Source organism: Apis laboriosa, unplaced genomic scaffold (genome assembly GCF_014066325.1).
Source record: "Apis laboriosa isolate Shangri-la unplaced genomic scaffold, ASM1406632v1 scaffold125_cov141, whole genome shotgun sequence".
Classification (NCBI taxonomy): domain Eukaryota; kingdom Metazoa; phylum Arthropoda; class Insecta; order Hymenoptera; family Apidae; genus Apis; species Apis laboriosa.
In genome coordinates this window covers 1,870,370-1,898,310 of record NW_025221145.1, presented here as the reverse complement: position 1 = coordinate 1,898,310, position 27,941 = coordinate 1,870,370, and the positions used below count along the sequence as shown (strand labels likewise).

The 27,941-nt window shown below is 18.9% G+C and overlaps 1 protein-coding gene across 2 annotated transcripts; it reads right to left on the bottom strand.

The window, feature by feature from the left end:
- Positions 1–220: 220 nt before the first annotated feature.
- LOC122720307 (organic cation transporter protein-like) lies at positions 221–27,300 on the bottom strand. Of its 2 annotated transcripts, XM_043946925.1 has the most exons (9): positions 26,985–27,300; positions 26,589–26,922; positions 18,482–18,665; positions 15,635–15,893; positions 6,528–6,826; positions 5,003–5,115; positions 4,607–4,821; positions 1,407–1,755; positions 221–500 (listed from the first exon to the last, which is right to left on the bottom strand). In XM_043946925.1, exons 2-9 carry the CDS (start codon positions 26,903–26,905, stop codon positions 320–322), a joined length of 1,917 nt encoding a protein of 638 aa, XP_043802860.1. In that variant the 5' UTR covers positions 26,906–26,922; positions 26,985–27,300; the 3' UTR covers positions 221–319. The 2 variants fall into 2 exon arrangements, with proteins under 2 accessions (XP_043802860.1, XP_043802861.1); XM_043946926.1 differs by having other exon boundaries at positions 26,589–27,300.
- Between the last annotated feature and the right edge of the window lie 641 nt (positions 27,301–27,941).

Genomic DNA, 27,941 nt, shown 5'->3' with positions numbered 1-27,941 from the left:
GAAAAAAAGTGCTTTGTTTTATCATAATAATATCAAATATATCAAAATATATTTATCATAATAATATCAAATAATATCAAAATATAATCAAACAATAGCTTGTCATTTTATAAACATTATTTTAATCTAAATTCTTAATTTAATTGTTGTCTATTTTTATGATAATTAAAGATTTAAATTTTTAATTTTTAATGGGAAATTAATCATGACAATTCTGGAATAAGATTACTTTTGCAACTTATTTTATGCTAATGTTGTACAATTTTTTAGAAAACTAATAATTATTCACTAGAGATTAATATTCGTGATGAATATTTCGCTACAATTTTTCCACTTCTATAACTGAATTTTTGAATTTTTTAGATTTTATGCTTGATCTTCGTATCATATTACTCCTTAAGGTTTCACCACGGAGAGATGCTCTCATCGAGTTCCTCGTGCTGCATCTGGAAAATGATCTGAACATGGCAACTGGTGGTATTTCTTCATCTTTACGTTTTCTGAAAATTGAATTTAAGAATAAGTTTTAGAAAGTACAATAATCACAAATTGATTAGACTAAAAATTTCTTATTTACTAAAAATTTATATATATAACAATCACATATAATGCATAATAATTATGCATAATATTATTATCTGCCATTAAATTTTAATTATTAATTATTTGATTATCAATTATTATTTTTATTATTATATTTTAATGATTATTACTGTTTTTTTAGTCACTAAAAGTTAATTTTATTAAAAATTCTCAAATAAAAATTAAAATGAAATATGTAAAATTAATGCAAATTACATATAATTTAATATTAAATTAAAATTTATAATTAAGTTTTTGACTTTTTTAGGATTTTCATTATAATTTTCAACTATACATAATATTAAGCCAAAGAAAAAATTATCAACATAAATATTTATATAATATATATAACGTTTTACTAAATAATAAACTTTATTATCAGTAAATTATAAATGTTTATGTAAAATATTAAATTATTAAATTATGTAAATGTTTATGTAATTTATGTTATGTAAATTATTAAAATAAAAACGATTAAAAAAATTAATTTAAATGAAAATTTGTTTTATTTTTTTAAATATTATAATGCATACTTTAAATATTTTGTGTTTTTTTCATATCATATATATTTTGTAAATTTTATACATTCAAATTTTTACATAAATGCATAAATATCCGCTATCTAGTTATCAAAATTCGTTTATTCTTTTTAAATTTACTAAAAAAATTAAAAATATTAATATATATCTTAATTCAATATCTTAAATAATTGAAAATTATAAAATTATATACATTTAATAAAAAATTTAATAAAAAATCTCTTATGAATTTCGTATAAATAAGAATTTTGAAATATTAAAATTTTCTTCTAGTCATGATTTTACCTTTCGATACAAGGAAAGTCCCACATTTTCTGTTCTTTTCCAAAATCCTCTCCATCCTGCAGCGTTTGTGGAAGATCCTTGTCTAACGTTTCCGGTAGAAAGAGAGTCAGAAGACCACATATGATACCAAGAGTACCCAATACAAGAAGAGGCAGAATCGATGAAACGACATCGAGATACACGACAAAGGGTGCAAGGATACTAGCGACGTATCCCATTATATGTATCAAAGCTACACCCTGAGCTCTAACTACTGTCGGCAACACTTCAGCTGCATATTGGAGACCGATATTGTACGAGATATTTATCCAAAATCGACCCAGAATTGCCAAAGTAGCTGTATAAATATCTGAAAAAAAATATTAAAGTAAAATTTTTATTTTTTTAACAAAAAATTTCATTTTAATTAAAAAATAAAAAACATTAAGTTCGTTATTATTTTTAAATGGTTTATTTTATCTTAATTTATATCATATTATTATGTTCGTTCGTTTTCCATATATTTCTATGTGTTTCAAAAAGGAGATTTTAAATCTTATTAATTTTTTGTAGATGAATGTAAAAGACACATAAATATTTATATGCTTTTTTAAATAGCATCATGTATTTTTTAATGCATTATTCTCATATTTTTTGTAAAAAAATATCAATCCATTTTTTTCAAAATTCATTAAGAGATATTTTAATTTTAGTTTTACTATAAAATCATGATTTTATGCTAATATTGATAAATGAAACTAACATTAACATAAAAAAATTATAATTTCACAGCAATATAAAAATATTTTCTAAAATTAATAATTTTTTAATAAATTTTATAATTTTATATTTTTTTATAGAGAATAATAGTCTAGTGCAATTAATATATTAAAAAATACATAATTTCATTTAAAAAAATATTATATTCAATCATATATTCAATCTTTATGTGTCTTTTTATATACAAAAAAAAACTTTCACGTGTTCAAATACAAAAAAAACATTAGAATATATTTTTACAATTAATCAACTTATATATTTTCGTTCGATAATAATAGTGACGTAAATCAAAATGATAATATCAAATAAGTCATTGTATATTATATGTTATATTTTTTTTCATTCACGAGAAACATTCTCTAAGTTCAAACAGAAGTTTATCTTAGAAAATAAATCCCATTGAAATTATCTCTCCTATAATAAAGAAGAATTATGTTTGATAATTCTCCTTATAAATATGTTCTTCATCATTTTTAAAGAATATTTTCTAATATCTAATTATAAACAAAACTTTATCTTAGAAAATAAATTTATATTATCTTCTATATATTCTTCACTTCTATGAAAAAAAAATATTATTATTATGAAGAAATTCAATAAAAGTAAGAATTAATTCTAACAACTTACTGTAATTAGATTATTCGATAAGAATAAAGAATAAAGAAACATATAAAATCAACCAATCAATCAAATCAACTTCTTAATTTAAAAAATAAATGTAATTTTCATACGTGTTATAAAAGATTAACGATAATAATAAATAAATAATTAGACAAGAAAAAAACAATATAATAGTGTATAATAAATAATTATAATAAATCGATAATTCATGAAGATATTAATATACAATATATTGGTCTAATATAATATAAGACATGTATATTTTATAAAAGCAAAATAAATTAATATGCTATTATCCATATATTCAGTAAATTATTTAAATATATAAATATTGTCAAATTATTACATTATTTACTAGAAATTCCTTTATCTACTATATGTCTAATAATTATTTAATATTATCTATCAAATCGAAATTTATCTTTAAAATTCAATCACGTTCGATAAATTAATATTTAATAACAATATATCATATCATTTATTTCAATAGCAAGTATTTTTCAGAGAATATAAAAAGAAGATATAAAAAATAAATATATTCATAGCTTCTTTAATTCATTTCTTCATTTTATTTCATTAATATAATAATAAAAATAAAAAATAAGAAAAATAAAAATATTTTACATTAAATTTCTTAATATTTTATAACTACTTAATCTACATAAATTAAAAAATGAAAATCTCTATATAGAGTGTTAATATTTTTATGGGATATTTTTAGAGATTCGAATCTAGAGATTAAAACAAACAAAAGTTAATGAACAAACATGTAAATTATTATTTTATTTATTAAGTTATAAACAATTTTGCATTAAATAAAGCAAAAATAGAGTAAAATCTCATTATTTCGGTTATATCACATTTCTATCTCACTTCATCTAACACAAACTTAAAATATTTATGATTTAATAATGAATCTCAATTAATATATTCGTATATTTTTTTGCATATATATTTTTTTGTACATATATATTATATATTATATACATATATATTATATACAACTTTTATATTTATATTAATCTCTAAAATCGATTCTTTAAAGATATCTCTCGAATATATTAACATTTTATATAAAAATATAAATACATATATGTAAAGAATATCCCAAAAATATGAAAACAGTTAATTGAAAAAATAATTTTAAAAAATATTATAATATATATATATATAATTTTTTATATTTTTATATACATATATATATATATATGTTTATAAAAGTTGTTATTGAAAGCATACATATTCATCAAGAAATAAAAAAATCTTAATAAACATGAATAAAAATTATTAGTTTTAGAGATATCAAATTTTTTCTATTTTAAACCTTAATAACAATATAATAGATTCTATTTCAATTTTAGATATTTAGATTAATTTTAGATTATTAGATCAATTATGATATTTGAAACCAATGCAAAGAAATGTAAACTTAATTATATTAGCACTAACCTCGAAAATCTTTCAATATATGTGTATTTATAGAAGACGATATAGAAATGTTAAAATGAATAAATATATATATGTTATAAAAATAATACATTATAATTAATAACAAAAATATTTCATACTGCTAAAATTAATGATTTAAATCCACGTTTATTAAGATTTTTAACAATAATTTTTGTAAACATTTTATATATTTAAAAAAAAAATAAAATACTTTGTAAAACATAAAATATTCACATAAAATAAATTTATTATAAACTATAATATGTGATAATGTGTAATTATTTGAAATCATTTATTCCATTAAAATAAAAAAACAATATAACTTATTCAATAAAATGTAAAATATAAAGTAAAAAAATAAATATACGAACTATTGGAAATTATAGAAGCCCAAATGCTGAATACACCAGAAATGACAAGAGAACAACAAGCTAGCCATCTTCTGCCCCATCGATCGAGAACGAGCGTGAGGAACGTGTCTGCGGGTAATTCGGTTGCTGCAGCAATCGTGAATGTGACAAACACGTTTAAGCCTAAATTATTGACGTTTCGTACGTGACCATCGAATACTAAAGAAATCGCCATCCTAAATAACAAAAAAAAAAACAATTTCTATGCGATAAAAGAAAGCATCATATTTCATATGAAATTGCAAATTATTATAGTGACGTCAACTATGAACAGATATTTTAATGCAAATGATATAAAATTTTGTGAAATTCTGCAATTTTGATCAAATTTTTTGATATTTGTAAGATAATACATACCAAATAATGATGAATAATATGGTGATATTTCGTAGACGTGGTGTTTTGAATAAATCCAATACTGAATATGTTTTATCAGCTTCCTCCTCTTTACATATTTTAGCACAAGTTTCCTATTAATACCAAATTTTAATTCCTTAATATTTATTTTTATTTATGTAATACTAAAATATTTCAAATACTTTAATTTGATATTTATAAAGTTTCACGAAATATTATATTAAGTTGATAGTAAAATAATATCAATTTCGCGAATATAAATAAATACATATATTTAATTTTGAAATTATTTGTATAAATTATTATATTTATTAAAAAATTATTATATTTATTAAAAAAATTTTTTTATTCATATATCAATAAATTTACTATTCATTCTTAACTTTTATATCTATATAAAATTTTTAACATCTTTTTAATTTTTAATTTCAGTAATTTACTAATAAAATTGTAATCTTAGGAGGATATATCAATAGCAAATATAAATAATAATGACCATTTAGTTGGATTTGAAAATCTTTTCATAAAAAGATAAAAAACTATAAATTGAATTTTAAATAAAAAAATAATATACAAAGTAACATAAAAATAATAGATAACTAAATATTAATATAAAATTAATATAGAACATAAATTGTAACGGTTAGTTATGTTGTAATTCAAAATAACGGTTAAATTTGATAAACCAAATATTTACTAATACGTATGTTCACTTGCAACATTTATTTCAAAAATACAGTAAATATTTTCTATAAATATATTTATATTTTCTTCAATTCATTGATACAAGTAATTAAAAATAGAAATATATTATATTTAATTATAACTGCTTAATCTATTAATTTCTAACTCTATTGAGTGCAGAATATTTTAGAAATATAAAATATCATAAAATAAATTTATTATAAAAAATAATATGTCATTTAAAATAATTTATCTTATCAAGAATCAATATAATTTTATTATTAATCATATATATATATATATAAGACATTATGTAAAACAAATAATTACATATAAAAATAAATTTAAAAAAATAAATAAAATTTTTATTTAAGACTTGTTGAATATATTAAGTATTGAAAATTTTTAATACAAGTATAAGAAAAACTAATTAATTCGCAATTAAATACGAATAAACTATTAATAAAGAATTATTATAAAAGAAATTATGCTAAAAAATATAAAATAATTGTTTAAACTTTTGTTTTCCAAAAAATAATATTTATTGAGATATAATATTTATTGAGAATATAAATAAATATAAAAATTATGTTTCAAAAAATCATTTGTGAAAATAATATTCGATGAAGAAAAAACGAGAAGAACCTATTTCACTTGAAAAATTTTTAAAGTTCAATAACTTCAAATTAAAAAATATTATTCTTTCTTCTTATTTATTTTTATTTATACACGTTATCATTTTTAGAATTACCTCTTTTACCTGATTGTATCATTACATGATAGCTTAGTATGTATAAAATAGAATAAAGATAATAGAAAGATTAATAAATTGATTTCTTACACGGAATCGCTTGTAAACGTCATCGGGTACCTTGGTGCCGTTTATTCGCTCGAATTTTCCCAGAATATTAATGGCCTTATCCACTTGACCTTGACTGACTAACCATCGAGCGCTTTCCGGTATCAGCCATGGCGTCGCCACGGCTAGAACAAGAGGAACTGAGGTTGCAATGCAGGTCATCCTCCAATCGAGTAAAAAATAGGCGATCCATGGTAAGATACAAGACGCGAACGTAAAGAACATGGCTATCGACATATTCGCCACAAAAGTTCGCCATTTTGGTCCAACATATTCTAACACTGGAATAAAAAAAATATAATGTTTCAAAAAATCATTTTTGAAAATAATATTCGATGAAGAAAAAACGAAGAGAAAATTTTAAATTATAAATATAAGAAATAAATTAAATTTAAATTATTTAGATTAGATTTCTATAAAATTCTGTCTTATAAATATAAAAAATAATTATATTTATTATTATTAAAAATTTGCTATTTCAATCTAATGTTTTTTAATAAAAAACATAATATTTTAAAATGTTATTTGTAAGAATAATATTCAATGAAAAAAGAATGAAATCTAAAATTTCATAAAACTTCAAATTATAAATATAAAAAATAAATATTTAGATTTCCATAAAATTCTTTTAAAAATAAAATATATAATAAGATTTCAATTAATCGCGAATATCCTAGATCTCGATCATCTAGAAATAAGGATAATCTAAAATTAAGGATTTGATTTTCTATTATTAATATCAAATAATATATATATATTATATATAATTATTTTATATATATTTTTATATTATATAATTATATAATATATATATTATATATAATTATTTTATATTTTTATTTCTCTATAATCAATATTTCTTTTGATCAGTTATTTGTCATTTTTGAAGTTAATATAATTATTATTAGATAATCATTGTAAATTGTACATATTAATACATATTTACTTATAAATGAATATTTAAAATATAAAAATAAATTTTTAAAAAAATTTGTATTATAATACATAAAAAATGCATTCGTGGTTATTTCTTCCTGAGTCCTAATTATCCGTAATTAGATTTTTTATTTATTCATATTTTCTTTTATTTATTCATACTTTTTGTCATTTAAACTAATTAATTAAGATCCCAAAGTAAATGATTAGGTTGTCATTGAACATGAAAGTTCGCTATCTTGATTCAAGTTATTAAAAAAAGTTATTAAAATAAAAAATATAATATTTTAAAAAATCATTTGTAAAAATAATATTGAAATATTAATAAAAAAAAATTTGAAATGTAACAAAAAATTGTATAAATATAAACTTAAACTTTTTTATCTCACATATCTCTCTATTGTGATTCATTTCGAAATGAAAATGAAAGAATAAAAAAGTGAAATTAATAATAATTGATATTAGATATATAAAAATATATAAAAATTTCAAACAAAAAAGTATATTTAATATGATTTGAACATCATAATTTTTACAAAAAAAAACTATAGTCAATTATAATGAAACTATTATTTAATTATTGAAAGTAATTCCGGATTAAAACCAAGACAATTAAGTGATTAACACTGTTTCTTCATTAAGAATAATTATTCTCTATTTCATGGCAAGTACAAATAATCATTGTTTACTGGTAATAAATTTCCACACATTTGCTACTTCCTATATTGTTACACAATTAAAAAATTAAAACCATACTTCCATTTATTAAATATACTTATGAGACTAATCATCTCTTCATTCAAAAGTTATTTCAATCAATCAAGGTCACTTTAATTTCTGTAATCCACTATAAAAATCGAATAGTATTTATCTATATATAGCAAAGAAGTTTTACAGTTTAAAAATTTTTTTGAATAAAATAAACAATGTTAAGAGAAACTACGATAAATAATTTTGTGTTTAAATTACAATTAGTTAATCTTCTATATGAAATAATTAATTATTTTCATAATTGCGATAAATTTTTTAAATATATAATAATAACAAAAATTAACAAATAAATTGATTGAAATAGATCATAATTTAATTATGGATTATATATATATATATATATATATATATATATATATTATATCAGGATTTTCTTTTAATCATAGAGTCTTTAATAAAATAACACGTTCGATTAAGCAAAATCGATTTTTTGATTCAAATTAAGCTATGATACTATGTAATTATAAAATACAATTCAAATAATATTATTATAAATTAAATAAAAAATTATAAAAAATATAATATCAATAATATTTTAATTGTTTTTTTATATATTTTATATATATTTTTTAAATATATTCTCCTTATATAACAATTTAATGTTTTCTCATTCTTTATGACAAATAAATTAATCAAGAAAAGATATTATTTTTATTAAAAACATCATAAAAAGAAAAGATCAAAGATATTTCTTTTGTTCTATTCGTTTTTTTAATCAAAATATATTAAAAAATGATATTGTGAATTTTTTCGCAACACATTGAATAATAAACAAAGGAATTGATTCGGGAAAACATTAACTCAAAGTTTTAATATAATTATTATTATTGTTATTAATATTAATATTAATATTAATATTAATATTAGAAATTATTTCATAGACACATTTCCATTAGACTTTTTTCTTTTATGTTGATATCAACATATTCTTCTGATTTATATTAATATTTCACTTAATATGATTTAACAAGAACCATGGATAGGAAAATTGATTATATATACTTAATAATATACTAATAATATATACTTAATAATATACTAATATATACTTAATAAATGTGCATTAAAAAAGATTAGTTAATAGTTTTTAAATACTTTTTCAGGATATATGTTCCATTATGTAAAATAAAATTTATCCATACTTATCTTGCTAGATAAGTATGACAAATTGATCGTTTGAATAAGCAAAATTAGCATAATATCAAAATTATATTTTTATGTAATTATTTAGTGCTATAATAAAAAATTCACATTATTTAGCTATTATAAAAAGAAATCATATTTTAAAAAAGATTATAATTGCTATAATTTAACATTATTCACATTCTCTATAATAAATAAAATGATCAAGAAAATATTACATTATTCTCATAAAAACAGTGTAGAAAGAAAAAACCAAAGATCCCTCTTGTCCTTTCTTATTCTACTTGTTTCATCATTTTACCTATCAAAGTTTATTATTTTTAACGTAATAATATTCGCTTAGAAAAAACATTCGTTTTTCTCTCAGTTTTTACCAAGATTTGTTGCTAACATTTGTGCAATTACATGATTATATTAAACCACGATTTCTCTCGTTTATCACAAAGAATGAAAATTCTGTATGCAAGGTAGCAAGTTGAATTACAAACGTTAGTATTAAAGAGCAATAATCATCGCCAATATCTCGCGTGTCCATAAATCGATCGAGCAATGTCCAGCACAAGGACATTGTTAACGTTTCGAAACTAATTCATATTTTTTCTCTCATTTTTTTTTCCTCTCTTTTTTATTTTCTGATTTTTCTTTTTTAATTGATCGCACAATATATTCTCTTGTTACTTACATATTTTTTGATATCTTTGATATTATATGTAATTTGTAAATAATTTTAATAAGAATTTAAAGTAGATGACTATTATAAATACCATTATAATTATTATTAAATTATTAAATTCGATAAATCTAAAAAATCAACACTTAAACTACTTTTGAATTAATTTATTAAGATATCAGATCTATATATAGATCTTGACCAATAGATATCCAATATTTTGATGATTTTGACATACAGTGAAAAGTATAAGTAAATAATATTCGATAAAAAGAATTATCGATTTAAACTATTATAATTTCGTAAAAAAAAAAATCATACAATATCATGTGAATTTTTTTTTTTAAATATATAAGGATATATATAATATATTTTTCTCAGTTTTTTTGACAATTTTTCACAATTTTTTTTCAAATTTTCCACAATTATTTTTAAAATTTTTTATATTTATTATTTTTTATCATTGAAATATCTTAAGCATTTTTCATATAATAAATAGAAAAGTAACGATATTTTTTTCCCAAAAATTTAAAAAATTTAATTAGCTAAAAAATTTTTATTAAATTTATAATAAACTTAAAAATTGATATATTTTTTTTTACAATGAAACATGATTTTTTTATTAAGTTATTGCATTTTAAACATAAACGAAAATTTAATATTTTTTTAATTTTCGTTATCCTAACATTCAAAGTTTAATAATTTAACGATAAAAAAATTATGTAACAAGTTTTAGATATTGTAAAAAAAATTTTAATTTTTAAATCTATTGTGAATTCACGAAAAAAATTTTCAATAATTTTATAAATGAAAAAAAATATTTTTATTTTTTTATTTGCTATATTGAAAAGAACAAATTCAAAATTTATACTGATTGTTATACGATTTTTTTTTACAAAATTATAACAGTTTAAAATATCAACACGTTTTTATCAAGTATATAGATTCAATTATATTCTTCACTAGCTCTTGTTTCTTTTCGATTTTATATCTCTATTTTTTTATTTTTGTATCAAAAATTGATATCTAAAACTTTTACTTTAGAGCATTAATGCATTATTATATGAAACTTCTACAAAGATTTAATGTTTATGTTCTTTCACTATACATGGTACAAAAAGACTCGTAAAAAGTGTGACAAATGGAATATTCTTAAGTATAATATAATTTCTTAACAGATATAATAAATTTCCACGAACAGATAATCAAGTATAAATAAACTCATATTCGACAGTCAATATCTTAATTTTTATGACTTTAATTTTATATATTAAATCCTGTTGTAAATTATTTATATATAATATTAATAACTTTATAAATTACAACTTAAATTAGAAATTTCTTTTTTAAAATTTGATTATTTCATGTTGCCTAGATAATTAAATGACTGAGAAATTTTTTTCATTGATAAAATCTCATTTATTTTTATTATCAAAATTTATATTATTATAGAACTTTATATGCTAGAGAATTCATTGATTTGGAAATTATAAAATTTTATTAATAACATTAAATTTTTTTTTCATGCAATATATATCAATGTGCAATGTCATTCAAGAAACAATAGAATTTAAGATTTAATTAAGAGATTTAGACATAAAATGTTTAAATGAAATTCTCACAATAATTATGATATTTAAAAGAAATTCTCACGATGATTAAAGTTAAAATTAATGTAGATAAAATTCTTACAATAGTTATTTGATAAAATTGTCATGTTTTGATTTCTAATTAAAATAATTTTTTACTTTCAACCCCAATCATTATTAAAATAAAATTGTTATATATATTATATCTAATACATCTTTTAATAATTGTATATTTATTAAACCTCTATTACACTTAAATTTCAAAGATAGAGCTAAAAGTAGGCTTCAATTTATCGAAATTTTTAAATAAAAGAGATTCAATAAATGAAAATTTGTCATATAAAGATATTGCAATATTAATATTTTTCCAAGGAATCAAAGAAAAATAAAATCATAAACATCATTTTTTGTTTTCAACTATTTTAATCGATTAGTTGTCAATCATTACACATAATTATACAGATAATTATTTCAAATTATATAGACATTAATGATAAAAATTTATTTGTTTAAATTTTGTAAATTTGACTTGTAATAAATTTTGTAAAAGTTTAATTTTTCTGAATTTGAATTAATATATTTCAATGTGCAGCAAATAATTCAACTTAAGAAATTTATATTTGATTTATCATGATAATGAAAAGAAAATAAACAAAATTATAATCTTATCAAATTTTTCAAGTTATAAAGATTTAAGTTACTAAAGCTCGACTATAATAAAGCTTATAACTTTGTTCTAAATAATGAGAAAATTAATTTTCGAGTTTAAAATAATATCAAATAAATAGCCATGTGAAAATATTTTTCTTGTATGAGTTAAATTTAAAAAAATAAAAAATAAATAAATAAATAAAATATAAATTTAAACAACATTTTATTATTAAAATATAATTTTTTAATTTTAATTTTATTTCATCTAAAAACTTTATTTCCATACACAAACAAGAAGTTCATTGTTGAAAGAATGCATATTTTATTAAAAAAAATTAAATAAATTATTTTATAAATTTTTTTTTTAAAAAAGATTCAAACTTTGTTTATATTTTTTTAAATCTAATAAAAATAATCATTTCTATCACTTTTCTTTCGAATTTCATTTATTTTAACTCGTTATGGTCTAATATAAAGAATATACACATTATTATATTTTGTTTTTCTCAAAAATGATTAATTAAAGAAAGTGATGGAAGAAAAAATTGTATCTTTTTAAACAGCATAATGATTTATATATTTGTTTTGAAGCATACTTTCACATGATATAAAAAAATTTCTAGCCTCCCATTTAAAAAATTGAAACTAATATTGAAATCTTAAAAAAAAGTATAAATTACAAAAAAATTATATGAATCATTTTATATTTAAAGGCAATATAACTTTTTTTTCTTAATTTTCAAGAAAAACACTGGAAAATAATAACGTAAACATTCTATATACATAAAAATAAATATTTGTTTGCAAATCAATGAATTCGATATAATTTATTATCCTCTCGAAACGAATTAATAATATTTATCTTGGTTTCTATCTGCGTTTTACTTTTCTGAAGAGTCAATTAACACATACGATCTAACATAAGATTCATACAAATCGAATCATTTTTCTAGTTTACCAAACTTTACTAAACTTTATTTAAATATTCATTACCTATTAAAAAATCTTGACAAAAAAAATTAAAAAATTCAAAGTATAATCAACTAGTTACGATTTGTTCATAAATCTCGTCAACTTGGCCTAGTTTTCGGTGAACAAGTCATAAATTTTTCCAATCTCACTTGAGTCATCGAGTCACGGTCTGTACACGCCACTTGAGTTTCAATTTTCACGGGTGGAATGCTATCAAAGGGATACTTTGCTATTTCAAAGAAATCTGTATTAATTACTCGCAATGAACTCTATACTGTATTAATTTTATGTATACATGTGCATTGATACTTTTTTTTTTTATATATTATATTAGTATTCTATATGTAGTCTTTTCTATAACAGAAATATTTCAATATATTAATGATATATTATTTATTTAAATCAGACTTAGAAATATTGATTAGAATTTTATATGAAATATTTTAAACAAATTTATTTAAAAAATATATTCGATAATATTTACTAATATAAGAATAAAAATTTATCAAAATTTTCTAATCAGAATAAAAATTTATTAAAAAATTTATTAAAGAAAGATTAATGAGAAACATATAAAAGAAGTAGGCTAAAAAAAGTTTATAAAAACTTGTCAAAATATAAATAAATTATAATTTTAAAATAACTTATGAAAAATAAATAAATAAAATAATATAATATATATTATTAATATCGAATGAAAATATATTACGATTTTTTAATTCAAAGAAAACATTTGTTTAAATTTTATATATATTCACAATCATGAAAATATTGAAAAGATTATTTATTATTCACATTCGCTTTCTACTGGAAATACGTTCACTTCTGATATAATATAGATGTTTAGTAACTGTATATTTAAGCAATTGAACTGGAACTAGAATTTCATCTAGTTATAAGAGATAAAAATTATAATTGATAGCAATTTTTTATTCTTCAGTTTTTTATTCTTCAGAGATCTATCGTGTAATTACTGTAAAAATATAATTATTGTAAAAATATAATATATAATAATCAAATTTAATAGCACAGTGAAATAGATAAATCAAATTATATTCTGTATTACAAATTTTTTAAAAACTATCATCGAATTTGATAATATTTATTTAAAATATTTTTATTCTGTATTATAGAAGAATGCTCTATATGAGAGGCGTCGGAGAAAGGAATTTACGTCATTTATCTTCAATGATGTAAATTCTCTTCTCCATATCTTGCGAATATTTATAGAATATTCTTTATTATAACTATGCAGAAAAGAATAAAATATAAAAATAAAAAGAATGTTAAAAATGTTAGATTTGATGGCAGTTATCTAAGTAATAAAAAATTAATATGTCATATGCTATACGTTAAAAAGAAATTAGAGTGATACTTTCTTCTTCCAAGAATCATCTTTAAAATCTTTTTTATTTAAAATCAAATCGTTTATATATTAAATGATTATAAATTAAAAAATTATTTTTAAATATTATAAATATTAACTATCATTTATATACATACATACAAAAAAATATTTTTTTCTTCGTTTAAAAAAAAAGAAAATCAGAAATTTTATTTTGATCATTATTGTTGAAGAATAGTAAAGATATTTCAATTTTTTCAATTAACTTTAAAAAAATTTCAATTTTCATTAGAATAAGGATTGTCGTATAGTAGTATGTTTTGTTACAAACACAAAAGAATTTGAAAGCATATGTTGCTTGAAAAAAAATCAGTCGTAAATCAAGTATAACAAAAGGCAATATGCTGTAAAAATTATACGATGACTTAAGTCTCAAGATCTTTCTATTTACTATAATATTCTCAATATATATTCTCAAGTTTTATTTTAGATTTTACTTTAAATTTTTAATTCAAATTAAATTATACAACATATAATCTCTATTTTATGTGTATTTAAATAAATATGTTATATAATAAATAAAATATAATGTAGTATACATATATTGATAATAAAATGAAAAAATGAAAAAAATAAATATCTACTATATCAATACTATATCAACATATATTACTGTGATTACTGTGAATTTATTTATTACTGTAAAAATATTTAAATTTATATTATATAATATAATATTATATAAAAATAATATTATATAATACAATATAATATTATAACAAAATTCATCTAATGAAAATTTATATGTAATTTATAATTTATATGTAATATAATATACATACAAACTTTTTCCATAGAAATTTTCATTTCTATAGTAAAATATTATACATTTCATTTTTAATTAATATTTTCTAAATCATCTTTTGATGAATATTACAAAAATTCTCTAAAATGAATTCATACGAAATGCTACGAATAATTTAAAAAGATAATAAAAATATTAAAAAATTACCTAATATATACATCATAGTAAAGCAGTTATCGAAGGCAAATCCGACAAAAAAGCGACATAACGCAAATTGCCAAAAAGTATTCGTGAATGCCGTAGCCACTCCTGCGAGAAATCCCATCATATTAGCTCCGATCAAAGCTGGTATCCTGCCATATTGATCGGCGATCCATCCAAAAATTAACCCTCCAAATATGGCGCCAATGAAGAAAATACTTTGAGCCACGGTTGGCAAGGAATCGTATTGGCAAACCCATCCCAGCTACAGCAGAAAACTACGATCGAATGATTTACTTCTGGATAACAAAAAATATCTTAAAAATTTTATATAGAATTGAAAAAAAGAATTCGTTATAATAAAGCGAGCTTCAAGCTTCTAATGAAATACAATTCTTTCATTTTTTTTTTATTAGAAAAAAGAAATGAAATTTAATTCTATATATCTTTTTGTGAAAAGCGAAGTTCTTTAAAATTTCTCGAAAGTTTTCTTTTTAACAAACAATACAAAAATTCACTGGAAATTGAAACTGATGAAATTCAGAATAAAATGAAAGATATTCGAGAATATTTTCCAAAAAATATCAATTTGCGTAATATCTTTAGCAATAAATAATATTTCATCATAAAAAATTATATTTTGTATAATGTATTTATAAGAATTCTTTTCTTTATTTTACCACATAAATCTTCTTTATCTTTCATAATTTTTTAAAATAAGTTTTTTTTAAAATAATGATCAAAATGGATTTTATATATTGTCAATAATATTTTATTACAGTAGATTCCCATTTATGCGATCTCTATTTTAACCATTTAATAGTTATTATAACAACAAATTATAATTTTCTAAATTCATTATTATTTTTATATATCATTAACATATAATATTGATATGTTATATTTTTTATGTATAAATAAAAAATGTTTTATGTGTGACATATGTTTTTATTTTATTTACAATTTATAAATATGATATTATTAAGTTAATCAGCATTTGTTTATCTGGCCATTTAATTATCCAATAATAATATATTATTTATAAAATTTTATACAGCTTATATATCGACAAAAATTTTATTTTTTCAAATAATATATACTTTAACTTATTTGCAAAATAATCGAATTGGGTTTTAAAAATTTTATATAAAAAATCATTTAAAAAAATAATTTTTTATATAAAATTATCAAATTATCAGAAATCATTATTATTCTATTTCACATATAATTAAGAACTCAATAAAAAACAAGCACATATGAATATCAATTTTTTTGATTTTTAAATCATTATTTCATTTGTTCATTCCACAATCTTTATAATATTATATATATTTTATTGAATAAAATCATATTTAATATAATCTCATGTGAACTTATAATATTCTTAATTAGTAAATTTTGTTTCAGAATACTTTTGATATTTGAAAAGTACAATAATGTGGCAAAACAATTTTATGAATTTTGAAGATTTATAAAAAAGATATGATATTTATAAAGATATATTTATAAAGATATTTATAAAAAAAATATTTATGTAATATTATTTTTTTATCTTTAATTATCATTTAAATCATAATTTTCACGACATAATTTATCTGACTTCTGTTTCTTGATTAATTTTGCAAATTTTTCATCATTGTTTTCATCATATTGGTTATTTTCAATATTTTCAACTTTTCTTGATCTGATATATCAAGCTTTAATATTTTTGTCTTTAAATAAAACATTTTAATATTTTTTAATCAGTTTTTGTTTTTCGAATTTAATATTTATTACATTTAAATAAAAGAAAAAAAATACAAAAAATAATCAAGCGAACTACAATCTAAAAAATATTGCCATATTAAATTAAAATTAAATAATTTGTAATCAGTTTTTTAAAATATCCAAATGAATGAAAACCATTATTTTGATGCAAAATTTATTTATTAATTTTTTTCAAAACTAAATAAAAACTAAATAGTATTTTATTTTTTCATATTTAATATTTTTAATAAAAATTAATTTTTTTTTTATTCTTTCTTAACTTTCAAATTTCTTTTACCATTTCCAATTTTATATTTTTCAAAATTTTTTAACAATTTTCTTAAAAGTGACTTGAAATTTATTTTATTTAAAAATATATTTTTTAATCAAAAAATTAGGATTTTTTTCACAATTTTCAACATTTTTCAAATTTTTAATAAAATTTAAGGGGTGAACGAAATTTTATAAATCTATAAATTTTATTAATGAAAAAAATAAAAATATAATATAAAATATTTCATTAAATATTTTAATATATTTCACATATACATATTAATAATTTACATATTATGGTAATATCTTATCATTACATAATTATTTTATTATTTTTTACTATATTCCTATGCCAGGCAATTTTTCTGACATGAATCATTGAGAAAATCTGGATTTTATTTAAAATTTATATACAAATTATTAGTTATTATATTAATTAAAAAAAAAATTCTAAATTTTTGATAAAATTATCCAACAAAAAGAATAACAAAGAATGCACTCAGAAATGTCGAAAAGAATATAATCAAAGTAAAGAAAAAAACAAATTATTAACATGTATTATTAACATATATATATATATATACATACACCTATATTTAGTATTAAATATAATTAACCAATATTATTATTAAATGTCATGAAAACACGAAAAATATAGAAAATATAAAAAAATATTGAAAATTGTGAGTAATTTTAATTTTTTAGATATTATATAATCAAAATATAAAAGAAAAAATAATAAGTAAATAATAAAATTAAAAAAAGAAATTAAAATGAAAGAAAAAGAAAACAATCAAAAAGAGAAATTTGCAGATTAAATATTTCTTGTCTCACCTCAGTTGCCACGGTTGCATAAGGGACATCGCTATAATTAAATTCCCATCCATGCTGACAAGTTTTCGTCGGCCACAATGGATTCGGCACATAGCTTTCATTTAGCAGAATCAAAGTATAATTTACATCATACATACTACATCTTGAATAACCTTCGCGGTCGAGTGGTATCGCTAGCGAGAGTCTAAAACAGAAGAGAGTGTATGGTATATAATAATGGTTCGATGTCTTTCAATACTAATGAACATTCTACAGGTGAATAATTAATGTTATATTTATAGTTAATTTAAAAGCATAGCACTTTTAAATTAATAATATTTTATCGGTTTATATATTAATGATTGACTTGTTGCATATTTATTTAGCAAAAAACAAGCTTAAATGGAATTTTATTTGCTATGAAAAAATTTATTTGGATTATATTTGGATCATTTTTAAATTAATAACATTCCGTAATTTAATTCTCAATATACATTATTTCTTAAATAATTATGACAGAGTTATTATATATCTGTAATGAAATATATTTATCGGTCAATTATTATTTTAAAGTAATTTTATTTTTACAATTTGAATAAAAAATTCATAAAATAATATAATATATCGAAGAATTATATTTTATTTTATATAAGTTTTAATTTATGTTTCTTAGAAAATTTTCTTTTCCAAAAAGTTCTTGAATTTTAGAAATTCTATAATTCTAAATTCTAAATTGTTCTCAAAATCTTATATTTCATTCTTTAATCTTATCATTGAAATAATGTTTCAAATTTTGTAAATATGCAAATTTATGGAATTAATAATTATAAATTAATAATTATAAATAAATTAATTTGAATGATCGAATATGCAAATGATATTATTGATATGATCAATTGAAAATTGAGACCACGGTAATATTTTTATGAAGATACTAATATCAATATATAACGTATAAAAATTTAAAAAAAATAATCCATGATTAAATAACTGCAAGACTAATTTGCTATCATCGCTATATTGTTGAAAATATTTACTAATAATAAAAATCTTTAAAATAATTCGCTACTGATAATTATAATTGTCTATTTTTATACATTTATAATAAAATAGAAAACATAGATGTCAACATAGATGATGACATTTAAATGAAATTCACTTTATTCATCTGTATATCATTATTAAATATCATTAAATAATATGTACATTGTATATTAAAAACGATATTTTGAAATTTTACTGGATTTTTATTATCTTATAATAGAATATTTATAATAAAATTTTTATGAAATATTTATCACAAAATAAAACGAAAAAGCAATTAAAAATTTAATTGACATATAATTATATAATAAATGAACATCTATAACTGTAATGAACAATGAAATTTCATAAATTTTTATTACATAAGGAATTAATAATTACAGCGAACAATGAAATTTCCTTTAAGGATATTACATAATCTATTATATCTATATTATCATCTTCATTTATAAGTATTAACAATTTAAATTATAAATATCAATGATTACTTTGTTAGAAAAAGAATATTAACGGTTATTGTATCATTGTAGCAAAGATTCACAGGCATTATAATTACTCAAGATTGAGATCTGAAATTTCGCTATTCTTCAACATCATAAAATTTGCGGCATTAATTCTAGTAATTTTGTTATTACATATGAGAATATAATATCATTATAATAAATAATTTTCAATATTCATTTATGAATATAAAATTACAATATTTCAATGTTTCATCGTTCCTTCTGCATGATTTACGTATAATTTATAATATAGTATATATATATATTTTTACTAGTTATTATTTATTATAATCAATATGGCACAAAATTTCTGGATATTTTCTTAATATATTTTTTGATATTTATAAAAGAAAAAACAAAATAAAGCAATATCCTATTGATATTATTATTAATTTGAAAATAAATCACTACTTCTTGAAACTTATTATTGTTACATTATTTTTATTCTTTTCTTTCATTCATATATTAAAAACAAATATAATAATATAAAAATATAAAAAGAATACTAAAAGATTTATAATGAAATCTTTGTTAATTTTTATATTTTCTTTAATGAATTATATTTCTTAAATGAATAAAAAATTTTGTATTGAATCAGTAATGTTGTCAAAAAAAAAGATATTAAAAAAAAAGTCTTGATTTATCGAATAAAACAAAAACTTTAAATATAATAATATACTAATAATACTAATAATAATAATATAATAATAATAATAATAATAATAATATATTAATAATACTTTATAATATTAAATCCTTTAATAGATATAATTACTTCAGGAAAATTATTATCTATACTAAAATTATTAAATATATAATATATGAAAGAATTTAAACGTATAATTATTATATACCATATTATTATAAAATTTTTTTCTAAGAAAAATTTCTAAGAATTTTTAATTTCCGATTAATTGCATCAATTTATAAAATTTCAATTTAATATAAATGAAACATTCGATAATACTATTATTGAAAAAAGTATCATTTATATCTAATCAAACTTCTAATCAAACTAATAAATCATAATTAATCGTATTTGAAAAAAGTGAACAAAAAATATTGTTTTTGCGAAAATATAAATATTTATGCTAAATTTTTCATGCTATATTCACTGAAAAAGCTTTGAGAATTGAGATAATAAGCGGAATAAGTAATGCATATTATCGTTCTTGTCGCTTAAAGTAGATTTGGATCGTCACTGATCAGCCAAAGAGGATTAGTCACAATCGTATTTAAAAATACGATTTTTTTCCATAATTAAATTTTTAATATCACATTGATTAAATTAAATAATAATTGTTTTAGCCATATTACATTTTATATTGCAACATAATTTCTTGCAACATGATTTTCAATTGTTATTAAATTATATTAATTGTAATAATTTGATAATTACAATATAGTAAAAAAATTCATTTTTTCAATCGTTTTTAAATTTTTTAATAATTTTAAAAAATTTTCAACTAAATATTATAAAAATATTAAGTAAAGAATAATTATCTAAGAAAATCATTGAAAAAAGTAATTAAATATCGTAAAATCTATAAACATTATTTATAATAACAAATGAAAAAAAATATAATTTCATTTATATTTTGTTCTTTTTGCAACTTAAAACTTTAAATTATTTTAGATTGATTAAAACTTTAAAAACTTTAAATTATAAGGAGATAATTATCGAAATTAAGATTTTTGATATTAATTATTTCAGAGTTCAATTTTACTATAAAATATCATTTCATTTCATTATAATATAAAATTAGAAATAAAAAAATAACATTCAAATAGTTATTCAAAGAGAAAATTTGCATTAATTTTATATTGATATTATACCTTGTAATTTAAATCTTAAACACTAAATAATTTTCATTCAAAAAATTTTTCTTTCAATTAAATAAATCATGATTATATATATGATATATATATATCTGTACCATACTAATTAATATTATTAGAAAGTTTCTAGAATTTTACGAAGAATCTGTTCTATTCCCTTTAAAAAGTAATTTTTTCGCCAATTAATTATTCCACTCGATAGAAACTAACGAATGTTTCTTTGACAAAGAAAAAGTACAAATTGCTTTTACATTAATAATTGCATTATATTTGTTACTGCATTAAACAATGTCTGTTTTAAATGAGATTAACAAAGTTGTTAGTATATACCTAATTTCCATTAAAATTTTAATTGCATCGAGGTATATTTTATTGTCATATATTTTTGCATAATTATATACACAGGGTAAATGCCTTTTGCATAAAACTATGTTTGTCGTTTTTCATCGCAACCAACGATATCTAATTATGTTTTTTCTCGTTTTTCATCACAATCAACGTATCAAACCAAATGTTACGTGCTCAACGCCATTTTTTTATGTTCACGCTCTCATTGTTTGCGTGAAGGTTCAAGTATGTTTACGCCTCGAACACGATAATATCGACTCGAGGAATTTTATCCAGAAAGCATTGTGCGAATATATTGCAACACATTCTTTGACTCTTGAAACAACGGATTATGGTGCAATCGAAACATTTATAGTAGGCGTGGATTAATAAGGTTAATTTACAAATTGCTACATATAAATATTGTTTTTACGGATTATTGTTTGCCAAGTGCAATTTCTATGTAGGTGATCATATATCTAATTTATTATTAAGATTTCGTTTATTGTTAAAGATTAAAATAATTTTAAAATTATAATAATGTGATACTGAAAATGGAAAATCATTTTTACGAAGATTTTGTTATTTTCATTGAAATTGCTAAATGTAATTTTTATGATGAATTTATTTTTTATAAATTTTTATATTTATGTAAAATATATATCTATAAAAAATATTACAATTATAACAATATAAAAAAAAATGGAAGATACCATTTCTATATATTTATTTAAAATATTAAATATCCAGAAATGTTCATGTTGATATTTTTTTAATTTTTTAATTAGAATTCTTTAATTAAAAACTTTTTTAGATGTTATCTAATAGATTATAGTAAAAATAAAATATGAAATTCTATGATATCAAAATTTTAAATATATTTGTATTTATAAATGTATTTTAATTTTAAATATAATATTATTTAAACTATTTCATATTTAATTAAAATAATATCCATATATTTAGAATTATAATATAATATCATGAAAATAGAGAATGCTATTTTTATAAATTTTTTTCAAAAACTATATTAAAATTAAAATACATAAAATATTTTCTCAAATAAAAACTTTATATAGTTTATATAACTATATAACTATAAAACATTATATATTTAATTAAAATATTTAACTCTTATCTTTAAGTATATATAACATTTTCTCTCTAAATATATATAACATAATTATAGAAACATCGCCAAAATATCAATCATTAATAAATATTGTTATAAATTGTTTACAAATTCTATATAATTTTCCATTTTAAGAATTTTTAAGAATAATTTTTTCTACTGAAAAGCTTTCTTAATAAAACTTTCTTCAAAACATGTTTGAATTAAATCAAACGTTAAGAAATTGAAATAATATCTATCCAAAAACCACTCCTATTTTAATTCTACATTCTACATTCTACATATTCTACATTCATTATCCATTTCATAGAATGTTAAATATTCAATATTTAATATCTCTATACTGTTATGAATTGTTTATTAAATCCTGAATAATTTTCCATTTTAATATCTATTTTACCATGAAGCATTTTTAGTAGCAACTTTTATGTAGATCGAAAAATCTTTAGCTCAGCTGACGCATTAACGAGAAAGTTGCAATAGAATATCAATAAAGTTTCTAAAGTTTTCTAATAAATTAAAACAATTAAAACAAAAATTAAAACAGGAATCAGAAACCAATTTCACTATAATTTCACTATTTATCAGTTCATAATTGGAATAAAGCAATAATTCCTATTATGCAAGTATTTCAAAAGAAAAAAAACAGATGTAAGTCTTATAATGTGCATACGTTTATTTGTAGAAACACGTTTTATGAAGACTTTTACGATCTGTTACCGGCTGTTCCAGCATTATTCGAATAACATCGAAGGTTGTTAACCTATCGCAATAATTGTAAGCATACGAAAGTTCAATGTTATAGCTTGAAAAAACATTTTGTCATAACGCATTGCTAAAAGAAACGTTGATACTTTTGTTTAAGTTTTTGTGATATTTTATCTCGACGATTGTATATGTATTGTATATTCATACTTGCCAGACATAGTATAAATGTTTTTAACAGAATTAATGCCATTGAAATCAGACAACAATTGGAACACCATTGTGAATAACGATAAAAGAATTTTTTGGTTGAATATTTTTTGTAAATAATTTATTATATAAAATTAATTTTAAAAATTTTTATATAATCATTGAAAATTAAAGATTTATGTTATAAAAATTGAATTAAAAAATTAATAAATTATATATATATATATATTTAGTATTATAAGTAGTCATTACTTTTTATAAATAAGTAATTTTCAGTTTTTAGAAATTAACAAGATTATTTTATATATTTTATAGTAATATGTAAATATTAAAAGTTTTAATTTAAGAAAATTAACTTTCATCTAATAACCGTGTTTTGAGATTAAAAAAAAAATGAAAACGATGTTAAATCATTAAAATATTATTTTTAAACGTGCCTTGATCAATAACTAAATAATATGTGCAAAAGCCACATTTATTCAGATTGTCAATATGTGTCTGAAATCTATCTTGAATCACAAAACAGATATTAAATGTTAATAATCATTCGTCACTAGAATTTTTTATTATCAATACGATCAAAATTAATATAATCATAAATATTTATAAACGCAATCCGATCAGAATTTTCATCAGATTGAACTACATTGAATCAACAACGATTTCTATTTTTGATTCTCACTTTATTATATTTATTTTTCATTTACTACTTTTTTTATCAAATATATATAATAAATAATAAATAAAAAGATAAATAATACAAAAAAATTGATTTCAATATTCTATAATATAAAGATACATTTAAATATCTCAAGTAAAAAAAATTGTTTATATTAAGAAAAATTAGATTTAAAGAAAAAAAAAAGAAAAAATTTGAATAATGAATTTTAATGAATTTTATATATTAGATATATGAATATTTTAATCTTTAGAGAAAGAAACTATAATTTCTGTGATTCAGGTTTTCATAATTTTCCAAAAAAATTTTTTAAATTTCTTACAAATGCATATACATATATTAAAGTGCATATAAATATATATATATATATAAATCTATGATATTATTTTTGTCGGTCTTCTAAAAATTAATAATATAAGAATAAATCAATATTTTTCATGTTGCGAAGAATTTAAACAATAAAATATTCTATCTTTTAATTATAATAATAGTGCTAATAATATATATCATTGATTCTATTATATATATAATAGGATTCTATTATATAAATTCTATTATATAATAGATATTATATAATATATTATATATGTTTATTATATTTTATATATTTTTTTTTATAACAATTATAATATTTATTAAGTATTTTTATTTGATGTAATCATATATTTAAAACAATATTAGAATTACAGAAATGAAAATGAAAAATTTATTGAACAAATCAATTGAATAAAATTCAAGTGATTATTGAAAATTATTGAAAAAATTTTATATATATAAATTCCAATTTAGTTTCTAACTGGATTGCAATCTAATAATAAAAAAGTCACTTTCATCATTATTTTTAAATAAAATTATTTTTATGGAAAATTTTATTAAATTTTATTAAATTTTCAATATAATTATTTTAATATTATATTTATTTTTTATTTTAAATATTTTTTATATTATGCTTATATTATAATATTCTATTATATGTTCGCTAACTATAATATAGATTTTTTCATAAATGTCAGGATTTGACAAATGAATTAATTATTATAAAATGATTAAGAAATATAATAAAAGATTTTGTTTAATTTATCTCTTGATTCATTAAATAAAATCTTAATATTAAGAAAAATCTTTTTAATCTCATGTGTGTATAAATACTAAGATATTTCAATAAATAAATCAAAATCTTTTATACATATTTTATGAGATTGTTTATTTATTCAGTGAAGATATTATTAGAACAGACACAACAGAACGAAAGATTTATCTTTCTTCTTAATCATATTATCAATCCTAATTTTTATCTCTCATGATAAAAAATCATCGAAATCATTGAATAAATAATTATGACTTCAAATAAAGATTATGATTTAAATAATTCTATTATTAAATAAATTCTTTGTAAAGTTTCTTTTTTTTAAAAAGTTTTTTTCCATGAATTTTAGAAAAATTTTTTTATCATATTCTTGTGTTAAAAATCACATTTCTTACTTTAAACAATTCTATTTATCTTAAATCTTATCAATAAATATAAAAAATTGAATAAAATCTACTACTTCGATTTCAGATTTTACATTCAAATTATATTACAATTTTACATTCAAAATTAATTTCATCATCAATGAAAATATTTCTCTTTTTAAAATATTTAAACTTCTATCTTATTATATAAAAAATTAATGTATTTTACTTATTTACCTTTCATTGGATGTGAGATTCTTTAGTTCCGGTATCCAGCACCAATATTTTTCTGGTATTAACGTGATAAAGATTTGTGAGAAATAAACCCATGCCACAAATGAAGTAAAAGGAATCATCAATATAAATAAGATCTTCTGATAAAGTCCAAATTCTCCGACATAGGGTAACAACTCATCAAAATCTAAATCCTTCGTTTCTTCTTTGATCTCATTTGCTTCCGGTATTTGAATATCCATCGAGTTTTGATAATTCAAATTATTATTCCGACTATTGTTCAAATGCACAGATGTTTCAAACTTTTCTTGAGGAGGCATCTTTTCAAAAATAAACTCTTCAAAAAAATAATCAATTATTGTTACAAGAATTCGATCACCTTCCTCTCATCAAACTTACAGATTAACCCGTTGTCTCATGGTTTACATAAAAAAATCGTAAATTGATCTTTCTATATTCCCAAATGCATCGTATTGCTTTTATATTCACATCAAAATTCCTCTCTAAATTTATTAAAAAGCCTGTTTGAACTGCGATTTTCACAGACACAAATCGATCACATGGATCACTATATTTATCGTTGACATCGCATGAATCCGTAATAATATTTCAGGAATAAAAATAAGATTAGATTAATCTTAAAGAATCAATAATGTGGAAAAAAAAAATGGACAAATCCTGATCGAAGAGTTAAGAACTGAAACGATCAGTCCTGTAACTGGCTATATAACCATCGATCGAGAGGTACTCCCTCTCTTTTCTATGTACAAGTTGAATTCAATGTTCTGCAAGTGGTATTAAAGAGAGTGTGGATCGCGTCAATCATATACCGCGTCATTGGTAACCAACTATTTCTTTTGCATTTTCCCCGATTGCAAATTAAGGCAAGACAATTATCTTTTCTCGTTTCAACGTGTTCATTTATTTAATTAGTCACATAAATATATGACCAATATATAAGTACAATTTTATATCAGTAATTTTTTAGAAAATTATATAAAAAAAAAAAACAATTCGAAATTTATTTTCGACAAATATATTTAATATTTTATTGTAAAATGATTATATAATGATTTTAAAATAAAAAAGAATGTAAAAGTAGATAATAATTAAAATCTAAATTAATATATTAAATAAAAATTTTAAAAATATGTTGGTATTTTTTATAAAATTTTATGAATTAATCATTTAATTATAATTATTATTTTAAAAAATTTATACCATTATACCATTTAGATTATAAATAAGTCTACTATTTTTTTTTTTAATTATCAAATAATATAAAAATCACAAACTGAAAACAGAAATCTACTTGCTATGTTTTTTTGTATAATCTTTGAATATATATATTTAAAT

Coding starts and splice junctions, on each gene's coding strand:
- LOC122720307 (XM_043946926.1), bottom strand. CDS start 26,905: ATGCCTCCTCAAGAAAAGTTTGAAACATCTGTGCATTTGAACAATAGT. Junction 6,827..15,634: donor TACTATGATGTATATATTAG/GTAATTTTTTAA, acceptor TTTTTATTCCAG/TGTTAGAATATGTTGGACCA. Junction 4,822..5,002: donor ATATTATTCATCATTATTTG/GTATGTATTATC, acceptor TTTGTTATTTAG/GATGGCGATTTCTTTAGTAT.